The 19,286-nt window shown below is 49.3% G+C and overlaps 1 protein-coding gene across 1 annotated transcript in view; it reads left to right on the top strand.

Moving 5' to 3' along the window:
* Positions 1 to 10,119: 10,119 nt before the first annotated feature.
* Positions 10,120 to 19,286, top strand: part of LOC144782017 (calcineurin B homologous protein 2-like) — a 129,784-nt gene continuing 120,617 nt past the window's right edge. Inside the window, exon 1 of the mRNA XM_078661130.1 lies at positions 10,120 to 10,519. Within this exon, the coding sequence (XP_078517256.1) occupies positions 10,135 to 10,519 (385 nt within the window). The 5' untranslated portion in view covers positions 10,120 to 10,134. The remainder of the gene's footprint in view (positions 10,520 to 19,286) is intronic.

The following is a 19,286-nucleotide window of genomic DNA, read 5'->3' as shown; positions in this document are numbered from 1 at the left end:
CCTACACAGCCAAAGAACTGGTTAACCACATCACAGGCCTAAAATGCTCTCAGGCTACTCATCAAGCCTGTTTTCCATTTAAAAAAAGTTATCCATTTTATTCATATATAAAGTACCAAAAATATGACAGGACATTGCTCTAGAGTCTGACAGTAAACTAGGTCAGAGTTTGAGTTACTTTTGGAGTCCTTTTTCTCTAACATTACACAAGCTTGCTGTAGGAGAATAGGATCTGCTTACTATGGTTACCCCCACTTTTTGCTGGTGTTTCACTGTTTTTCGACTTTAGTCTAGCTGGGACTCTGCTATTCAGGACCCAGCCTAGCTGCTTCCTCTCTAAATTGATTTCCTTTACATTATGTACACTTCAGATTGGTTACTGGTTTACCCTTGTGAGTCCCTAGTATATGGTACCTTAGGTACCAAGGGCATAGTTACCCCAGAGGCCTACCAGGGGCTGAAGCATGTATTATGCCACCCCTGGGAAGCCTTCCAAAATGGCACCACGGGTCTGCTACTGCAGCCTGGGTAAGGTGGTGCATGCACCCCTTACTAAGATATAGGTTACCCATATCTACCTTTAATCACTGACACATATTATTAATCGGGTTTTGTAAAGCGCAAACAACCCGGAGGCCTCGTAGCGCTAAGTACCGTCATACTGAAAGGAAAGAGATTAAATGAACAGATGCGTTTTCAGAGCCTTCCGGAATTTTAGAAGGCTAGGTTCACTGCGAATGGAGGTGGGCAGGGAGTTCCATTCCTTCGCGGCATTCCAGGAGAAGGAGCGTCCGCCCCATCTTGTCCGTCTGACTTTACTAACCGTAGCCAGAAAAGCAGTGCTGGATCTTAGGGATCTGTGAGGAAGATAGGGTTTTGCCAAGGAACAGATCATAGTAGGGGCATTCTTCCACATAGCTTTGTGCATAAAGCAAAGAGATTTAAATAGCACTCTAGCCTTGACAGGGAGCCAGTGCAGTTTCCTCAGGGCGGTGGTGGCTGACTCTCGTTTGTTGAGGCCCAGCAGGAGGCGAGCTGCAGCATTCTGGATCACCTGTAATTTTTTGATTGTGAGTGCGGGGGCACCCAGATATAGCGAGTTCCCGTAATCCAGACGGGACAGGATAATGGCTTGAACCATTATTCTGCGGGCTTCAAAAGGAAGAAGAGGCAGCACTTTTCTCAACATGCGCATTAGCCCAAAGCATGTGGCAGAAAGAATGGTAGCCTGCTGCATAAAGCTAAGGTTGGAGTCCAGCCAAATGCCTAAGCTCTTTATGTGGCATTTCGGTTGGGGTGTGGGCCCCATGCAAGGTGGCCAATCTGACAGAGGGCTGGGAATGGTTGGGTTACCCAGCACCATGAGCTCAGTTTTCTCGCCATTTAATTTCAAATGTGAGGTGGCCATCCATTGAGCTACCGCTACCAAACAGTTACTTAGGTTGGACGGGGAAGGGTCTACTTGATTCATGGATACAACTAACTGTGTATCATCGGCGTAGGTTATTATATCTATGCCGAAAGAGAGCACTATGTCGGCTAGTGGCTGCATGTAAATATTAAAAAGGGTAGGGCTCAATGAAGAGCCCTGAGGTACGCCTTGATCCAGGGGCCAAACTTTGGAATGAGTAGTACCCTCAACTACCCTGAAAGATCGATTCTCCAGGAATGACTGGAGCCACTGCATGGCCTTCCCAGAAATTCCGATCTGATTGAGGCGGTGAAGAAGAATAATGGTGTTAACAGTATCGAAGGCGGCACTGAGGTCAAGCAACATAATTGCTGCAGTGCCGCCTTGATCCATTTGCTTCCTGGCTAGCTCAGTTACCGCCAGGAGGGCCGCCTCTGTTCCCAATTTTGGGCGAAAGCCCGCTTGGGAGTCATGGAGGAGATGATGGTTCTCTAGAAATTGAGTAATGGATGAATTGACATGTTTTTCTAGGAGTTTGCTGATCCACGGAAGGAGGGAAATAGGCCGATAATTGGCCATATTCCCTGGATCTAGAGTGGATTTCTTCAGCAAAGCCCTAACCTGAGCACATATAAACCTATAAGTCACTCCTATGGCAGGCCTTATCAGTCCTGAAGGCAGAGTGCTTGTTTTTGTGTGAGAGGGTGCCCAAGCATGAGCTGGACCCCTCTGCAGCTTTCGGAGCCTAGTCTCTGTGGCTGTTCTGTGATGCAGCCAGACCATATACTCTTAAGTGCATTATAACCTAGCGGTTAATGCTAACTTTGGAATGTCTGCATGGAAACATGTCGTGTTTCGTGTCAAACACTTTGGAATCCTACCCCCCGCCAGTCCTGGCAGCGGGGGTAGAATTCCACCCTTCTAGAGGGTGAGACATGTACACACTGGTCTAACCGGTAATAGTTCAACAGAGCCCTGGCATCACAAAATGGATGCCACAGTCACAGGTCTGACCTCCTGCTGCTGGATGAAACTCCGGCAGGGGAGGCCTGGACACTAGGTTTCCTGTCACAGGGAGGTGTATTGACCTCCCAGACAGGCTTTAGTGTATTGGGGCTGGGTGGGTGCATTCAGAGAATGCTTTTCAGACAGTGCTGGGGCACACTTGGTGTCCCTGTGCATACCCCAGTTCAAACCGGTTACAGGGGCACTCAGCCCCTGCTCTGGCGCAAAATTGGACAAAGGGAAAGGGGTGTAGCCACCCCTGTCCCTGGATCCTCCCATAGGTGGGTCCCCAGAGTATGTCCAACCACCTAACTTAGTATGGGCATGGGATCCCTGTCCTTAGGACTTCAGATTACACCTGGAAGAAAATCTGCAACATACATCCTGGAACTTCGACATTCTACATCGAATAGAAGATGGAAGAATCTCCCTTGGGGTCAAGGAGTTTCTCCCCTGTTCAAACAGGCACCAAAGAAGCATCTTGCTGGTCTGCATTTCCAAGGCAGCCACTGGATCCCAACGGATTTGCGACTCAGGACATGGACTTCCAGACTTCTCAGAGACCGACACGAGATCCCAGCAAAGCTGAGACCCGCAGCCCTCATGAGAGACGTGGGACCGGAACTCCTGGACACCGTGCACATTTGCAAGTGCATCAACTTCCTGAGCTTTCCTGAAGTTGTGCATTGAGCTACTTGTAGTCCAAGCCCTGAGCACCATCTGCACCGAAGATTGTGGGCCTACACTCCACGAGTGTTCCGTGAGCCCGCTTCTAGCATTTCTGCTTGAGGCCCCTTCGCGATCCCTGGTCCGTCAACTGGTGGGTCCCCACGAAGGTAACTCTTCTTTCTTTTGGACTTCTCTAGTTGCTCCAGACATGCCCTGACTCCCCTCTAAAGTGTCAGTCCCTCAGACCTTGCTGGTCTTCACCGAAGCCAATCTTTGCTTTCTGCATGGGATGCTGTTACCAAGGCTTGTTGGGTCCAATCAGAAACTGACACCTAAGTAGGTCAAAACCAGTCTGGGGTTGCTTGTGGCCCCTTCTGAATGGGTCTCTAATGGCAGTTTAGGATGACTGTTCCCATGAGGAGCAGGGTCAGTACTTATTTGCATAAGGTGAGCCGTTGTCTAGTGTAGCACCTTGGGTGAAAAACAATAGACTGGAATACAGGCCAAGTAATTGCCAGTGTCAGAGATTAATTCAAGCATTACATCCATCAACTTCTTGTTGTTCCAGAAGAGGCAGTGGTTGCTTATAATTAGAGAAATCTAGACTTGGAGGTGGTCTGCATAAAAGTGATCTTGTATCACACACCGTCAGAACCCGCTGCTGCTTGCAGAATAGGAAACAAATACTCTTTAAATCTCTTCCTTTTGTCCGTAAGGTATTTTTCCCCAAATCTCATTCTTTCTTAGCTTCTATATTTGAGAGATAGTCTCCTTCACACTCCCTGAGACCCTTACATTAGAGGCTGCTATTAGCCCTCCTCCCAAACCAGGGCCCATGTTTACAAGATCCTTGCGTTATGCTTGCACCACGCAATGTGGTACATGCACGACGCAAATCTCCATGTCATATTTATGAAGCCACTTTGCGTGGCTTTGAATGGCTTCATAAATATGGAGCAATGCAACGAAGCGCATATCGCTGCATTGAGTTACTCTGGGCTAGGGAGGAATTCCATGAGGATTGCAGTGGTTGTTCCCACGCAAACCCCATGTTTTTTACGCATTTCCAGATTTACGAAAACTGGTATACCTGGGAATGTGCCACAATGATACGCCTTCCAAGGTGAGGCCTAATGAAGAGATGTATCTTTATTTCTCCTAGTTTTTTCCTTTTTCTATGTATGCTGCATTCTGCAGCACACATAGAAAGAGGAAAACGCCTCTATAGTTGTTTTTGTGCAGAAAGTGCCCCTTCCTGAACAAAAACAATCCTGGCTACAGCAAAGGCACCAGGCGGCCGAAACGGCACCAGCACAGGGGGACAGGAACCGAAATGCACCGTATTGGATAAATGTGGTGCAGGGCAGCACAGCAAGGTAACTTGTTGCGATGCCCTGCACCACATATCCCATAAATATGCCCCCATATACGTAGGACTAGAGGGTAGATCTTGCCCTGGAGCTGCAGCTAAGCTATGGAACACCGTGCACATTAAACTGCTCACAGTGGAATGCCTACTACCATTTGGTAAGAAAACGTTAACACATGGTTGTTCACTGAATAGGTGTATCCATGATCAGAACTGCAGTGTCATCTTTGTTTAGCACCAAGCATCTTCAGCGTTAGTGCGCTCTTAGGAATTTAAACAACAAAGTATAATATACCTCAACGTATGGATGCATATGAATGACTTCAAGAATGTTGTTTACTTTCCACAATGCTGATCATCATATCTTTCACTGGCCTCCCTTGCTCCCCCCAACCCTCTACAATTTGTATATATGGCAGTCACCCAGCCCTCCCTCACCGGTCGACACACCTTTTTTTCACTGTGATACTCAAGGGCATATTTACAAGCCCCTATCACAATAAGATCGTCACTTTTAGTGACGTTCCTGTGGCAATATGTGCTTTGCATTATTTACAAGACAACGTTAAGCCACTTAACATACCTTAATGCTGCATTGTAACTAAGGCCTCCTTTCACGCTGTACTTTAATGTGAAAGGGGAGGGCAATGGGTGTTGTGGTGGGCGTTGCACCACAATACCCATTGACTTTCACGCTGCCCCCTATTTACAACTGTGGCGTGAATAGGAGGCAGCGCCAAAATTAAGACCAGGGATAACCTGGTCTTAAACAGGCGAAACAAAGAGAAATGCTTTATTTCTCCTAATTTTTGCTGTTTCCATGTGTGCTGCTTTGTGCAGCACACATAGAAACAGCAAAAGGCCATTCATTGTTAGACAATCTTTAAAAAAATGACATGTTGTAACTTCTATGTGTTCTGCACTAGGCAGCACACATAGAAGTGACAAAACGCCATTTAAAGATTGTTTATGTGCAGGATGGGAGACCTTCCTAGACATAAACAAACTTCCACTCAACGTAGACACCAGGGCCGGACTGGCCATAGCGGCACCGGGAAATCCCTCGGTGAGCCGCACGGGTGGGTGCCGGTGTTGCATAGCTGCAAAATCGCCCCTGTACCAAAATCGGCCGAAAACCGTCCCCGACAAAGAGCTTGGTGGCTCCTCCAGAGGGGGGGGCGGCCGAGCACTTTGCCAGGGCCAGTTGTGGTTCCCAGTCCGGCCCTGGCAGACACCCTAACACTATGGTGCAAGGGTGCCGGGGTTGGCGCTAGGCTGCTAAATTTAGCATCAACGCAGGGGGAAATGCAGGGCTGCACCATATTGTTGAAAACACGGTGCAGCCCTGAGTTTCAGAAGTGATGGAGCATAACATTAAGCCAAGGAAGCTAATGCCATGCCCGCCACTTCGTTGTAAATATGCCCCTGAGTGTAATGGTTGGGAAATCTCCCTTTCACACCCCTCGAATGTAAATGAGTAAGATACGTCCCTAGGCAGTTGGCAGAGCTGGAGCCTCCTGGTAAGAGAGTGATGCACGCAGGCTGGGAGAAGGAGCTATTTCAAGTGTAACATGCCCGCTCCTCCCCACGGAGAGTGTGCACTAATAATAGTTCACTGCAGGCGCCATATTTAAAAATACTTAAGTCAAAAAGAATGCATTGAAAAATAAGCTATTTTGAAATATTTTCGGAGATGCAAATATTTTGCTAAAAATAATGGAAAATGTGAGTAAGTAATAGTAATTTATCCTCGCAGAACTTTTTATTTGCAAGTATAGAGTACAATATGTATGTGTTTGCTGGTAATTAGCATTGACTGTGAACTTTCTTAAGTGAGTACATTTTGAGTATGACATGCTGGTGCTTGGATATCTTCGAAACCTCCGCATATTATGGAATGGTGGACACTTGTTAATGAAACTCATATCATGGAATTAGCGCTAGCCAAAGTAAGAGGATCACGATCTATGTTGAAACGGGATAACATTTGGGGAACGTTTATATAATTCTGAATTTTATTTTTACCCTTCTTTGTGTTTAATTGGTGATGAGGTTAAAACTACTGTCAAGGCTATAACTATACTGAGTTCATTATGTTTAATATTAATTTTCTGTACTGCTGAATATTCCTCAATTGTTATGAATTATACCCCTGTATGGATTGACTTATATCGAATAGTTTAATTGGATGTTTAGACTGAATGAACTTTATTTGTATTTATTTTTTCTTTCTCTTTATGTTTCTCATGCAAATAAAAAAAAAAAACATGCTGGTGCATTACAGAACACAATAAAATAATGATTTCACATGTTTTTAGATTGAACTTTCTACCATAACCTTTATAGTTCAGCAACCAATTACATTTGATTTTAGTAGCACTTATTTCTTGCAGCTTTTAGAAACTGCAGAACTGAGGTGTGAATAGAACAAGCTATTCGTTTTATTGAAGAAACAGGTGTTACTACCCAAAACGCAAGGGATACTTATTTTATGAACCATAGTAGTATGCAAGGATGAGTTGGCTCTGACCTCACCAACAAGGTATTGCTGAAACACATCTATGGGTGCTTGAGTTTTGGTGCAGAGGGGTCAAGGCCCAGCACTTAAGTGTTAAGGTTCATATTTATGAGTTCTGTAGTGCAGGGCAGCACAGCAAGGCAACTTATTGTGCTGCCCTGCATCACAACGAAAGGGCAGGAATGCCCCATATCCATCCAATATAATGCCTTTCCGTCCTTTCCCTGTGAACTGGCGCTGTTTTGGCAGCGTAGCACCAACGCAGGCATCCTTTCACCATGATGCAAGAGAGCCTGCGTTATAGGCAGGATTCTTTTATGCAGGAAGGGGCATCTTCCTGCACAGAAACAATCCTGAGAGGCTTTAACCTCCTAATATGTGTGCTGCAAAATCCAGCCCACGTAGAAAGAGGAATAAACTAGGAGAAATAACAATATTTCTCCCTGTTACGCCTCTCTTGGGGAGGCGTAGCTTTTTGGTGCATTCCGATGTTTACCAGTTTTGGTAAATCTAGAAATGCATCAAAAACCATCAGAGTTGTATGGTAACACCCATAGAAAACCTCTCTTCAGCAGAGAAAAGCAAAGCAGTGATGTGCGCTGCGTTTCATAACTCCAGATTTTTGACGCAATTCAAAGCCACGCAAAGTGGCTTTGCGTGGCTTCAAAACTATGACTTACGGTTTGCATCACTCGACGCAAACCAGGTCATAAATATGACCCTAAGTGTCCCTTTGGGGTATTTGCAGGAGTGATTTGCTTGTGTTCGATCCCTATCTGTAAGGGTCCCATGACCTAAAAACGATGGATCGGTAGACGGCCTGGGGCATATTTACAACAAAGTAATGGGGAGAGGAGTTGGCCTAACGGCTAGGGCGCTCGACCTCGGACCTGGGGATCTGGGTTCGAGTCTCGGTAACGACGCCAAAACCTCCTGTGATTCTGGGCAAATCACTTAATCTCCCCGTGCCTAAAAAAAAATGAAAGTGTGTCCTCATGTAACGTAACTGGTGATATGTAAAGCGCTCTGATACCTGATTCGGTTCGGGTCTAGTTCGCGCTATATAAAACTGCAAAAAAAAAATGCAGCACAGCGCAACAAGTCACCTTGCCGAGCTGCGTGACAGTGAAATGGCAGGAATGGGTCGTATTTAAAAGAATACACTGCATTCCTCCCTTCCCCAGCGCTGGTGCATAATGAGCTACCTAGTGCCAACGCAGGCACCCTTGCACCAAGTAATGGTGTGTCCCCAAGCTCCTGAGCAAAGGACAGAAGAATTGCAGACTGGAGAGTTGGTGATTTCAATCCCACTTCCAGCAGTTCTACCTAGGCCCCATTCCATTTAGGAAGCTTTCTGGACGTACCTGAAACATTTGTCTGTATGTAGGATTACAACTTCCCTACATGTTACCAAGGACATTGTTTCCAGCCGGACACTATAAAACCAGAAATCATTGGTATTCAATGTTTATTTAATTAATATAATAGAAAACAACTAAAACTACAACACTCTTTCATCTCTTTTCCACTAGCCTCCCCCATAACCCTAAATTACCCACACATGCCTTTACCACTACCCACCTCTAAACCCTAAATTTGCCCGTAGCTCAATTTACCACTACCCATCCCTAAACCGTAAATTCACCCTCACATCCCTTTACCACTACCCATCCCTAAACAAGAAATTTAACCTTAGCTCAATTTAGCAACTTACAGGTAGATTCATCAAGCCATTTTTGCAAGCGCAAACGGTGCGAATCGCAAAATTCGCCCGTTTGCGCCCGCAAAAATGGCATTTGAGATTCATCAAGGGTTCATGAACTCGCAATTTGAAAAATCGCAAATAATTGTGATTTATCAAATTGCGATCGCATTTAAGGAATCTCAATTTGAGATTCCTTAAATGCTATTCATGAAGCTTTTAAAAATTGCGAAATCGCTATTTTTGGCCGCTATTTACCGCGAAGTCTGACTTCGTGGTAAATAGCGAAAACTTAGAAAAATGCACTTTAGTGCATTTTTCTAAGTTGTATGTTACACACACACATGTCCTTTGGACATGTGTGTGCGCAACATCAGTCTACATTTACATTTCAGGGCTGCTACAGGGTGTCCTTTGGACACCCCAGGCACCCTTGAAATCGCATCCTTATTTGCGATTAGCAAATTGCTAATCGCAAATAAGGAATGACTCCCCATTCATTCCTATGGGCCTTTGGGGAGTCATTCCTTATTTGCGATTAGCAATTTGCTAATCGCAAATAAGGAAGCTGTAGAAATCGCAAATAAAATTGCGATTTCTACATGAATCCCGTTTTGCGAGTATTTAATAGCGATTCCTTAATAATCTCTATTAAGGACTCGCAAAACGGGACAATTATCAATCTGGGGGTTAGCCCTCTACATGCTTAATATACACACAAAATCTAAGGTTTGCATTGTGGTGCTTGTTTGGAAGTAGATATGATGTAATCTAGGGCTTGTAGGCTACCTCCAGAAGCAACAACTATTAGCCCTACCATGGCCCACCCCAAGGCACCCTTGGCCCATCCAGATGAAAAATCCTGGAGCCCAGCCTGCTGCTTTGACAAATTCCATACTTGTGACATATTCGGTAAAGAAGAAATGTCAGCAGTAAGTGCGAGCATTTGTACCCCACTTTTGAAAACAAATCATGGGGCGAGCATCCGGTCATCCATTGGGAGATGGTGGGAGGGCTGAAGTGGTCTTGTTGAAAGAGCTCTCGCTTGCTTCCGAGTAGCCACTCTTTGCCAATGGGCAGTGCCAATGGCACAGAGGATGTGGCCTAAGGGCCAGAGCAGCTGATCGGAGCTGGAGAAGGAGGTTCGAGCCTGGGCATCAGCTCAACAGCCTGTGATTCTCGGCAAATCACTTAATCTCCCCTGCCTACCAAAAAATGTATGTGTCCTTGTGTTATGTAACTGGTGCTCATGTAAAGCGCTCCAATAGCTTCGGGTATAAAACTGCAAAAAAACGAGAAAAAAACTCGGGTGTGGCGGGTACTAATGCACAGTGTAATAGCGGGCAGCACAAACACAGTGAGGCAGTGATCACGAGAATGCATGAATGGCGCGCCGCCCTAATGCCGGATACATGCATTTCTGAATCCGCTATTTCTAACAGTACTTATGTAACCCCACAATGCATGGAAATGCTAGGCTGCATGTGGGCGCTATTGAAAACACACAAACTCATCATATCTTAGAGGGAGCTGCGGCTTTAAAGGGCCCGCGAGCAAAGTCCTCGGATGAACCCTCCCTTGGTGCGATCCCAACTCCGCATTGGCTCCTGGAGCCGTCAGTTGCCCGGATCCCGGGACAGGGTCCAGAGTCTCTGCATCAACACGGGCGGCGTGACCGGGCGAGCCCGGAGCCGCGCGCAGTGGGCGCGGCCCTGGCACCACCGAGGCGAGGGCGCACAGCACCGAGCGGGCACCGGCGCTGCCAGCTACAGGACATGGGAGGGCACAGCTCCCACCACCTCAGCAAGATCCCGGACGTGGAGGAGATCCGCAGGGAGACGGGCTGTGAGTAGAGTGCAAGAGTCAGGCTGTGAGTAGAGTGCGAGAGACGGGCTGTGAGTAGAGTGCGAGAGACAGGCTGTGAGTAGAGTGCGAGAGACGGGCTGTGAGTAGAGTGCCAAGAGACAGGCTGTGAGTAGAGTGCCAAGAGACAGGCTGTGAGCTAGAGTGCAAGAGACGGGCTGTGAGTAGAGTGCCAAGAGACAGGCTGTGAGTAGAGTGCGAGAGACAGGCTGCGAGTAGAGTGCAAGAGACGGGCTGTGAGTAGAGTGCAAGAGACGAGAGACGGGCTGTGAGTAGAGTGCAATAGACAGGCTGTGATAGAGTGCAAGAGACAGGCTGTGAGTAGAGTGCGAGAGACAGGCTGTGAGTAGAGTGCGAGAGACGGGCTGTGAGTAGAGTGCCAAGAGACAGGCTGTGAGTAGAGTGCCAAGAGACAGGCTGTGAGCTAGAGTGCAAGAGACGGGCTGTGAGTAGAGTGCCAAGAGACAGGCTGTGAGTAGAGTGCGAGAGACAGGCTGCGAGTAGAGTGCAAGAGACGGGCTGTGAGTAGAGTGCAAGAGACGAGAGACGGGCTGTGAGTAGAGTGCAATAGACAGGCTGTGATAGAGTGCAAGAGACGGGCTGTGAGTAGAGTGCAAGAGACGGGCTGTGAGTACAGTGCAAGAGACGGGCTGTGAGTAGAGTGCAAGAGACAGGCTGTGAGTAGAGTGCAAGAGACGGGCTGTGAGTAGAGTGCAAGAGACGGGCTTTGAGTAGAGTGCAAGAGACAAGCTGTGAGTAGAGTGCAAGAGACAGGCTGTGAGTAGAGTGCAAGAGACAAGCTGTGAGTAGAGTGCAAGAGACAGGCTGTGAGTAGAGTGCAAGAGACAGGCTGTGAGTAGAGTGCAAGAGACGGGCTGTGAGTAGAGTGCCAAGAGACGGGCTGTGAGTAGAGTGCAAGAGACAAGCTGTGAGTGGAGGGCCAAGAGACAGCATGTGAGTAGAGTGCCAAGGGTCGGGCTGTGAGAAGAGTGCAAGAGACGGGCTGTGATAGAGTGCAAGAGACGGGCTGTGATAGAGTGCAAGAGACGGGCTGTGAGTAGAGTGCCAAGAGTCGGGCTGTAAGTAGAGTGCAAGAGACGCAAGAGACGGGCTGTGAGAAGAGTGCCAAGAGACAGGCTGTGAGTAGAGTGCAAGAGACAGGCTGTGAGTAGAGTGCCAAGAGACAGGCTGTGAGTAGAGTGTCAAGAGACAGCATGTGAGTAGAGTGCAAGAGACAGGCTGTAAGTAGAATGCAAGACACGGGTTGTGAGTAGAGTGCAAGAGACAGGCTGTGAGTAGAGTGCCAAGAGACGGGCTGCGAGTAGAGTGCCAAGACACAGGCTATGAGTAGAGTGCAAGAGACAAGCTGTGAGTGGAGGGCCAACAGACAAGCTGCGAGTACAGTGCCAAGAGACAGGCTGTGAGTAGAGTGCAAGAGACAGGCTGTGAGTAAAGTGCCAAGAGACGGGATGTAAGTAGTGTGCCAAGAGACAGGCTGTGAGTAGAGTGCCAAGAGACATGCTGTGAGTAGAGTGCCATGAGACGGCCTGTGAGTAGAGTGCCAAGACACGTGATGTGAGTAGAGTGCCAAGAGACTGGCTGTGATTAGAGTGCAAGAGACGGGCTGCGAGTACAGTGCCAAGAGACAGGCTGTGAGTAGAGTGCAAGAGACAGGCTGTGAGTAAAGTGCCAATAGACTGGCTGTGAGTAGAATGCAAGACACGGGTTTTGAGTAGAGTGCAAGAGACAGGCTGTGAGTAGAGTGCCAAGAGACGGGATGTAAGTAGTGTGCCAAGAGACAGGCTGTGAGTAGAGTGCAAATAGACTGGCTGTGAGTAGAATGCAAGACACGGGTTGTGAGTAGAGTGCAAGAGACAGGCTGTGAGTAGAGTGCCAAGAGACGGGATGTAAGTAGTGTGCCAAGACACAGGCTATGAGTAGACTGCCAACAGACAAGCTGCGAGTACAGTGCCAAGAGACAGGCTGTGAGTAGAGTGCAAGAGACAGGCTGTGAGTAAAGTGCCAAGAGACGGGATGTAAGTAGTGTGCCAAGAGACAGGCTGTGAGTAGAGTGCCAAGAGACAGGCTGTGAGTAGAGTGCCATGAGACGGCCTGTGAGTAGAGTGCCAAGACACGTGATGTGAGTAGAGTGCCAAGAGACTGGCTGTGATTAGAGTGCAAGAGACGGGCTGCGAGTACAGTGCCAAGAGACAGGCTGTGAGTAGAGTGCAAGAGACAGGCTGTGAGTAAAGTGCCAAGAGACGGGATGTAAGTAGTGTGCCAAGAGACAGGCTGTGAGTAGAGTGCCAATAGACTGACTGTGAGTAGAATGCAAGACACGGGTTGTGAGTAGAGTGCAAGAGACAGGCTGTGAGTAGAGTGCCAAGAGACGGGCTGTGAGTAGAGTGCAAGAGACGGGCTGTGATAGAGTGCAAGAGACGGGCTGTGAGTAGAGTGCAAGAGACGGGCTGTGAGTGGAGTGCGAGAGACAGGCTGCGAGTAGAGTGCAAGAGACGGGCTGTGAGTAGAGTGCAAGAGACGAGAGACGGGCTGTGAGTAGAGTGCAAGAGACGGGCTGTGAGTACAGTGCAAGAGACGGGCTGTGAGTAGAGTGCAAGAGACAGGCTGTGAGTAGAGTGCAAGAGACGGGCTGTGAGTAGAGTGCAAGAGACGGGCTGTGAGTAGAGTGCAAGAGACGGGCTTTGAGTAGAGTGCAAGAGACAAGCTGTGAGTAGAGTGCAAGAGACAGGCTGTGAGTAGAGTGCAAGAGACAAGCTGTGAGTAGAGTGCAAGAGACAGGCTGTGAGTAGAGTGCAAGAGACAGGCTGTGAGTAGAGTGCAAGAGACGGGCTGTGAGTAGAGTGCCAAGAGACGGGCTGTGAGTAGAGTGCAAGAGACAAGCTGTGAGTGGAGGGCCAAGAGGCAGCATGTGAGTAGAGTGCCAAGGGTCGGGCTGTGAGAAGAGTGCAAGAGACGGGCTGTGATAGAGTGCAAGAGACGGGCTGTGATAGAGTGCAAGAGACGGGCTGTGAGTAGAGTGCCAAGAGTCGGGCTGTAAGTAGAGTGCAAGAGACGGGCAGTGTGTAGAGTGCAAGAGACGGGCTGTGAGTAGAGTGCCAAGAGACAGGCTGTAAGTAGAGTGCAAGAGACAGGCTGTGAGTAGAGTGCCAAGAGACAGGCTGTGAGTAGAGTGTCAAGAGACAGCATGTGAGTAGAGTGCAAGAGACAGGCTGTAAGTAGAATGCAAGACACGGGTTGTGAGTAGAGTGCAAGAGACAGGCTGTGAGTAGAGTGCCAAGAGACGGGCTGCGAGTAGAGTGCCAAGACACAGGCTATGAGTAGAGTGCAAGAGACAAGCTGTGAGTGGAGGGCCAACAGACAAGCTGCGAGTACAGTGCCAAGAGACAGGCTGTGAGTAGAGTGCAAGAGACAGGCTGTGCGTAAAGTGCCAAGAGACGGGATGTAAGTAGTGTGCCAAGAGACAGGCTGTGAGTAGAGTGCCAAGAGACATGCTGTGAGTAGAGTGCCATGAGACGGCCTGTGAGTAGAGTGCCAAGACACGTGATGTGAGTAGAGTGCCAAGAGACTGGCTGTGATTACAGTGCAAGAGACGGGCTGCGAGTACAGTGCCAAGAGACAGGCTGTGAGTAGAGTGCAAGAGACAGGCTGTGAGTAAAGTGCCAAGAGACGGGATGTAAGTAGTGTGCCAAGAGACAGGCTGTGAGTAGAGTGCCAATAGACTGGCTGTGAGTAGAATGCAAGACACGGGTTTTGAGTAGAGTGCAAGAGACAGGCTGTGAGTAGAGTGCCAAGAGACGGGATGTAAGTAGTGTGCCAAGAGACAGGCTGTGAGTAGAGTGCCAATAGACTGGCTGTGAGTAGAATGCAAGACACGGGTGGTGAGTAGAGTGCAAGAGACAGGCTGTGAGTAGAGTGCCAAGAGACGGGATGTAAGTAGTGTGCCAAGACACAGGCTATGAGTAGACTGCCAACAGACAAGCTGCGAGTACAGTGCCAAGAGACAGGCTGTGAGTAGAGTGCAAGAGACAGGCTGTGAGTAAAGTGCCAAGAGACGGGATGTAAGTAGTGTGCCAAGAGACAGGCTGTGAGTAGAGTGCCAAGAGACAGGCTGTGAGTAGAGTGCCATGAGACGGCCTGTGAGTAGAGTGCCAAGACACGTGATGTGAGTAGAGTGCCAAGAGACTGGCTGTGATTAGAGTGCAAGAGACGGGCCGCGAGTACAGTGCCAAGAGACAGGCTGTGAGTAGAGTGCAAGAGACAGGCTGTGAGTAAAGTGCCAAGAGACGGGATGTAAGTAGTGTGCCAAGAGACAGGCTGTGAGTAGAGTGCCAATAGACTGGCTGTGAGTAGAATGCAAGACACGGGTTGTGAGTAGAGTGCAAGAGACAGGCTGTGAGTAGAGTGCCAAGAGACGGGATGTGAGTAGAGTGCAAGAGACATGCTGTGAGTAAAGTGCCAAGAGACGGGATGTGAGTAGAGTGCCAAGAGACGGGATGTGAGTAGAGTGCCAAGAGACAGGCTATGAGTAGAGTGCCAAGAGACGGGCTGTGAGCAGAGTGCAAGAGACGGGCTGTGAGCAGAGTGCAAGAGACGGGCTGTGAGCAGAGTGCAAGAGACGGGCTGTGAGTAGAGTGCAAGAGACGGGCTGTGAGTAGAGTGCAAGAGACATGCTGTGATTAGAGTGCAAGAGACGGGCTGTGAGTAGCGTGCCAAGAGACGAGCTGTGAGTAGAGTGCGAGAGACGGGCTGTAGATAGAGTGCCAAGAGACAGGCTGTGAGTAAAGTGCCAAGAGACAGCCTGTGAGTAGAGTGCAAGAGACAGGCTGTGAGTAAAATGCCAAGAGACGGGATGTAAGTAGTGTGCCAATAGACTGGCTGTGAGTAGAGTGCAAGAGACTGGCTGTGATTAGAGTGAAAAAAACGGGCTGTACATAGAGTGCCAAGAGGCAGGCTGTGAGTAGAGTGCCAAGAGACTGGCTGTGAGTAGAGTGCAAGAGACTGGCTGTGAGTAGAGTGCAAGAGACTGGCTGTGAGTAGAGTGCAAGAGACTGGCTGTGAGTAGAGTGCAAGAGACTGGCTGTGAGTAGAGTGCAAGAGACAGGCTGTGAGTAAAGTGCCAAGAGACAGCCTGTGAGTAGAGTGCAAGAGACAGGCTGTGAGTAAAGTGCCAAGAGACGGGATGTAAGTAGTGTGCCAATAGACTGGCTGTGAGTAGAGTGCAAGAGACTGGCTGTGATTAGAGTGAAAAAACGGGCTGTACATAGAGTGCCAAGAGGCAGGCTGTGAGTAGAGTGCCAAGAGACTGGCTGTGAGTAGAGTGCAAGAGACTGGCTGTGAGTAGAGTGCAAGAGACTGGCTGTGAGTAGAGTGCAAGAGACTGGCTGTGAGTAGAGTGCAAGAGACTGGCTGTGAGTAGAGTGCAAGAGACAGGCTGTGAGTAGAGTGCAAGAGACAGGCTGTGAGTAGAGTGCAAGAGACAGGCTGTGGCTAGAGGACTATGCAAAGACGTTACAGGCATGGAGTTCTCTCAGGGTGTTCCGAGAGACAGCTGTGATGCTGTAGTCAGGCCTCAAGTACCCCACTGCTGTGTAAATAGACATGCTGTAAGTACAGCAGCATCTCACGAAAAAGGCAGCGAAGGCGTACCCCAGAGGTGCCAAGAGACGCACCGTGACTGCTGTAGTATGTAAGGAGGCTGGCTGTGTTCAACGAAGATCGCCAAAAGACGAGCTGCCAGGGCACCAGAGGTGTGGCAGGAAAATGGCTGTGGGTACTATAGTGTGCCAGGAGACAGGCAGCTGGCGTGCCAGAGTCGTGCCAAGAGACAGGCTGACTGCAGCATGCCGAAAGGAGTACTGTAGAATGGTAGACAACAGCAAATACCATTGTACTCCAGGAGAGAGACGGCGTATACTGCTTGTGTACCTCTGAGTACCGCCCGTTGCAAAGAGACAGGCAGCGAGTATAACAGAATGCCAGGAGAAAGGCAGAGACAGTATGCGAGGAGGCAGGCAGTGAGTAATGCAGCCTGCCCAGAGCAGGCTGCGAGCACCAATTTTCTAAAGAGACAGGGAGCTAGTACCACAGAGAAGTGCCTTTGAGTACTTTAGCATAGCAAGAGACAGGCAGCTAGTACTTCAGAGATGTGCCTGTGAGTACTGTAGCGTGCCAAGAGACAGGCAGCTAGTACCCGGAGATGTGCCTGTGAGTACTGTAGCGTGCCACGAGACAGACAGATAGTACCCGGAGATGTGCCTGTGTGTACTGTAGCATGCCAAGAGACAGCAAGTGCCCCAGAGATGTGCCTGTGTGTACTGTAGCATGCCAAGAGATAACTGGTACCCCAGAGATGTGCCTGTGTGTACTGTAGCATGCCAAGAGATAACTGGTACCCCAGATATGTGCCTGTGTGTACTGTAGCATGTTAAGAGACAGGCAGCTAGTACTTCAGTGATGTGCCTGTGTGTACTGTAGCATGCCAAGAGACATCAAGTACCCCAGAGATGTGCCTGTGCGTACTGTAGCATGCCATGAGACAGGCAGCTAGTACCCCAGAGATGTGCCTGTATGTACTGTATCATGCCAAGAGACAGGCAGCTAGTATTTCAGAGATGTGCCTGTGTGTCTGTAGCATGCCAAGAGACAGCACACGCCCCAGAGATGTGCCTGTGAGTACTGTAGCATGCCAAGAGACAGGCAGCTAGTCCTTGAGAGATGTGCCTGTGTGTACTGTGGCATGCCAAGAGAAGGCAAGTACCCTAGAGATGTGCCTGTGTGAACTGTAGCATGCCATGAGACAGGCAGCTAGCACCCCAGAGATGTGCCTGTGTGTACTGTAGCATGCCAAGGGACAGGCAGCCAGTAGTTCAGAGATGTGCCTGTGTGTACTGTAGCATGCCAAGAGACAGGCTGCTAGTACCCCAGATATGTGCCTGTGAGTACTGAAGCATGCCAAGAGACAGGCAGCTATTACCCCAGAGATGTGCCTCTGTGTACTGTAGCATGCCAAGAGACAGGCAGCTAGTACCCGGAGATGTGCCTGTGAGTACGGTAGCATGCAAAGAGACAGGCAGCTAGTACCCCAGAGATGTGCCTGTGTGTACTGTAGCGTGCCAAGAGACGGGCAGCTAGTACTTCAGAGATGTGCCTGTGAGTACTGTAGCATGCCAAGAGACAGGCAGCTAGTACCCGGAGATGTGCCTCTGTGTACTGTAGCATGCCAAGAGACAGCAAGTGCCCCAGAGATGTGTCTGTGAGGACTGTAGCATGCCAAGAGACAGGCAGCTAGTACCCCAGGGATGTGCCTGTGAGTACTGGAGCATGCCATAAGACAGGCAGCTATTACCCCAGAGATGTGCCTGTGTGCTGTAGCATGCCAAGAGACAGGCAGCTAGTACCCCAGAGATGTGCCTGTGTGTACTCTAGCGTGCCAAGAGACAGGCAGCTAGTACCCGGAGATGTGCCTCTGTGTACTGTAGTATGCCATGAGACAGGCAGCTAGTACTTCAGAGATGTGCCTGTGTGCTGTAGCATGCCAAGAGACAGGCAGCTAGTACCCCAGAGATGTGCCTGTGTGTACTCTAGCATGCCAAGAGACAGGCAGCTAGTACCCGGAGATGTGCCTGTGAGTACTGTAGCATGCCAAGAGACAGGCAGCAAGTACTTCAGAGATGTACCTGTGAGTACTGTAGCATGCCAAGAGACAGGCAGCTAGTACTTCAGAGATGTGCCTGAGTGTCTGTAGCATGCCAAGAGACAGCACACGCCCCAGAGATGTGCCTGTGAGTACTGTAGCATGCCAAGAGACAGGCAGCTAGTCCTTGAGAGATGTGCCTGTGTGTACTGTGGCATGCCAAGAGAAGGCAAGTACCCTAGAGATGTGCCTGTGTGAACTGTAGCATGCCATGAGACAGGCAGCTAGCACCCCAGAGATGTGCCTGTGTGTACTGTAGCATGCCAAGGGACAGGCAGCCAGTAGTTCAGAGATGTGCCTGTGTGTACTGTAGCATGCCAAGAGACAGGCTGCTAGTACCCCAGATATGTGCCTGTGAGTACTGAAGCATGCCAAGAGACAGGCAGCTATTACCCCAGAGATGTGCCTCTGTGTACTGTAGCATGCCAAGAGACAGGCAGCTAGTACCCGGAGATGTGCCTGTGAGTACGGTAGCATGCCAAGAGACAGGCAGCTAGTACCCCAGAGATGTGCCTGTGTGTACTGTAGCGTGCCAAGAGACGGGCAGCTAGTACTTCAGAGATGTGCCTGTGAGTACTGTAGCATGCCAAGAGACAGGCAGCTAGTACCCGGAGATGTGCCTCTGTGTACTGTAGCATGCCAAGAGACAGCAAGTGCCCCAGAGATGTGTCTGTGAGGACTGTAGCATGCCAAGAGACAGGCAGCTAGTACCCCAGGGATGTGCCTGTGAGTACTGGAGCATGCCATAAGACAGGCAGCTATTACCCCAGAGATGTGCCTGTGTGCTGTAGCATGCCAAGAGACAGGCAGCTAGTACCCCAGAGATGTGCCTGTGTGTACTCTAGCGTGCCAAGAGACAGGCAGCTAGTACCCGGAGATGTGCCTCTGTGTACTGTAGCATGCCATGAGACAGGCAGCTAGTACTTCAGAGATGTGCCTGTGTGCTGTAGCATGCCAAGAGACAGGCAGCTAGTACCCCAGAGATGTGCCTGTGTGTAATCTAGCATGCCAAGAGACAGGCAGCTAGTACCCGGA

The sequence above is a fragment of the Lissotriton helveticus genome, chromosome 9, assembly GCF_964261635.1.
Source record: "Lissotriton helveticus chromosome 9, aLisHel1.1, whole genome shotgun sequence".
NCBI classification, from domain to species: domain Eukaryota; kingdom Metazoa; phylum Chordata; class Amphibia; order Caudata; family Salamandridae; genus Lissotriton; species Lissotriton helveticus.
Note: the sequence above shows the minus strand (reverse complement) of the source record. Positions and strands in the feature narration are given on the sequence as shown.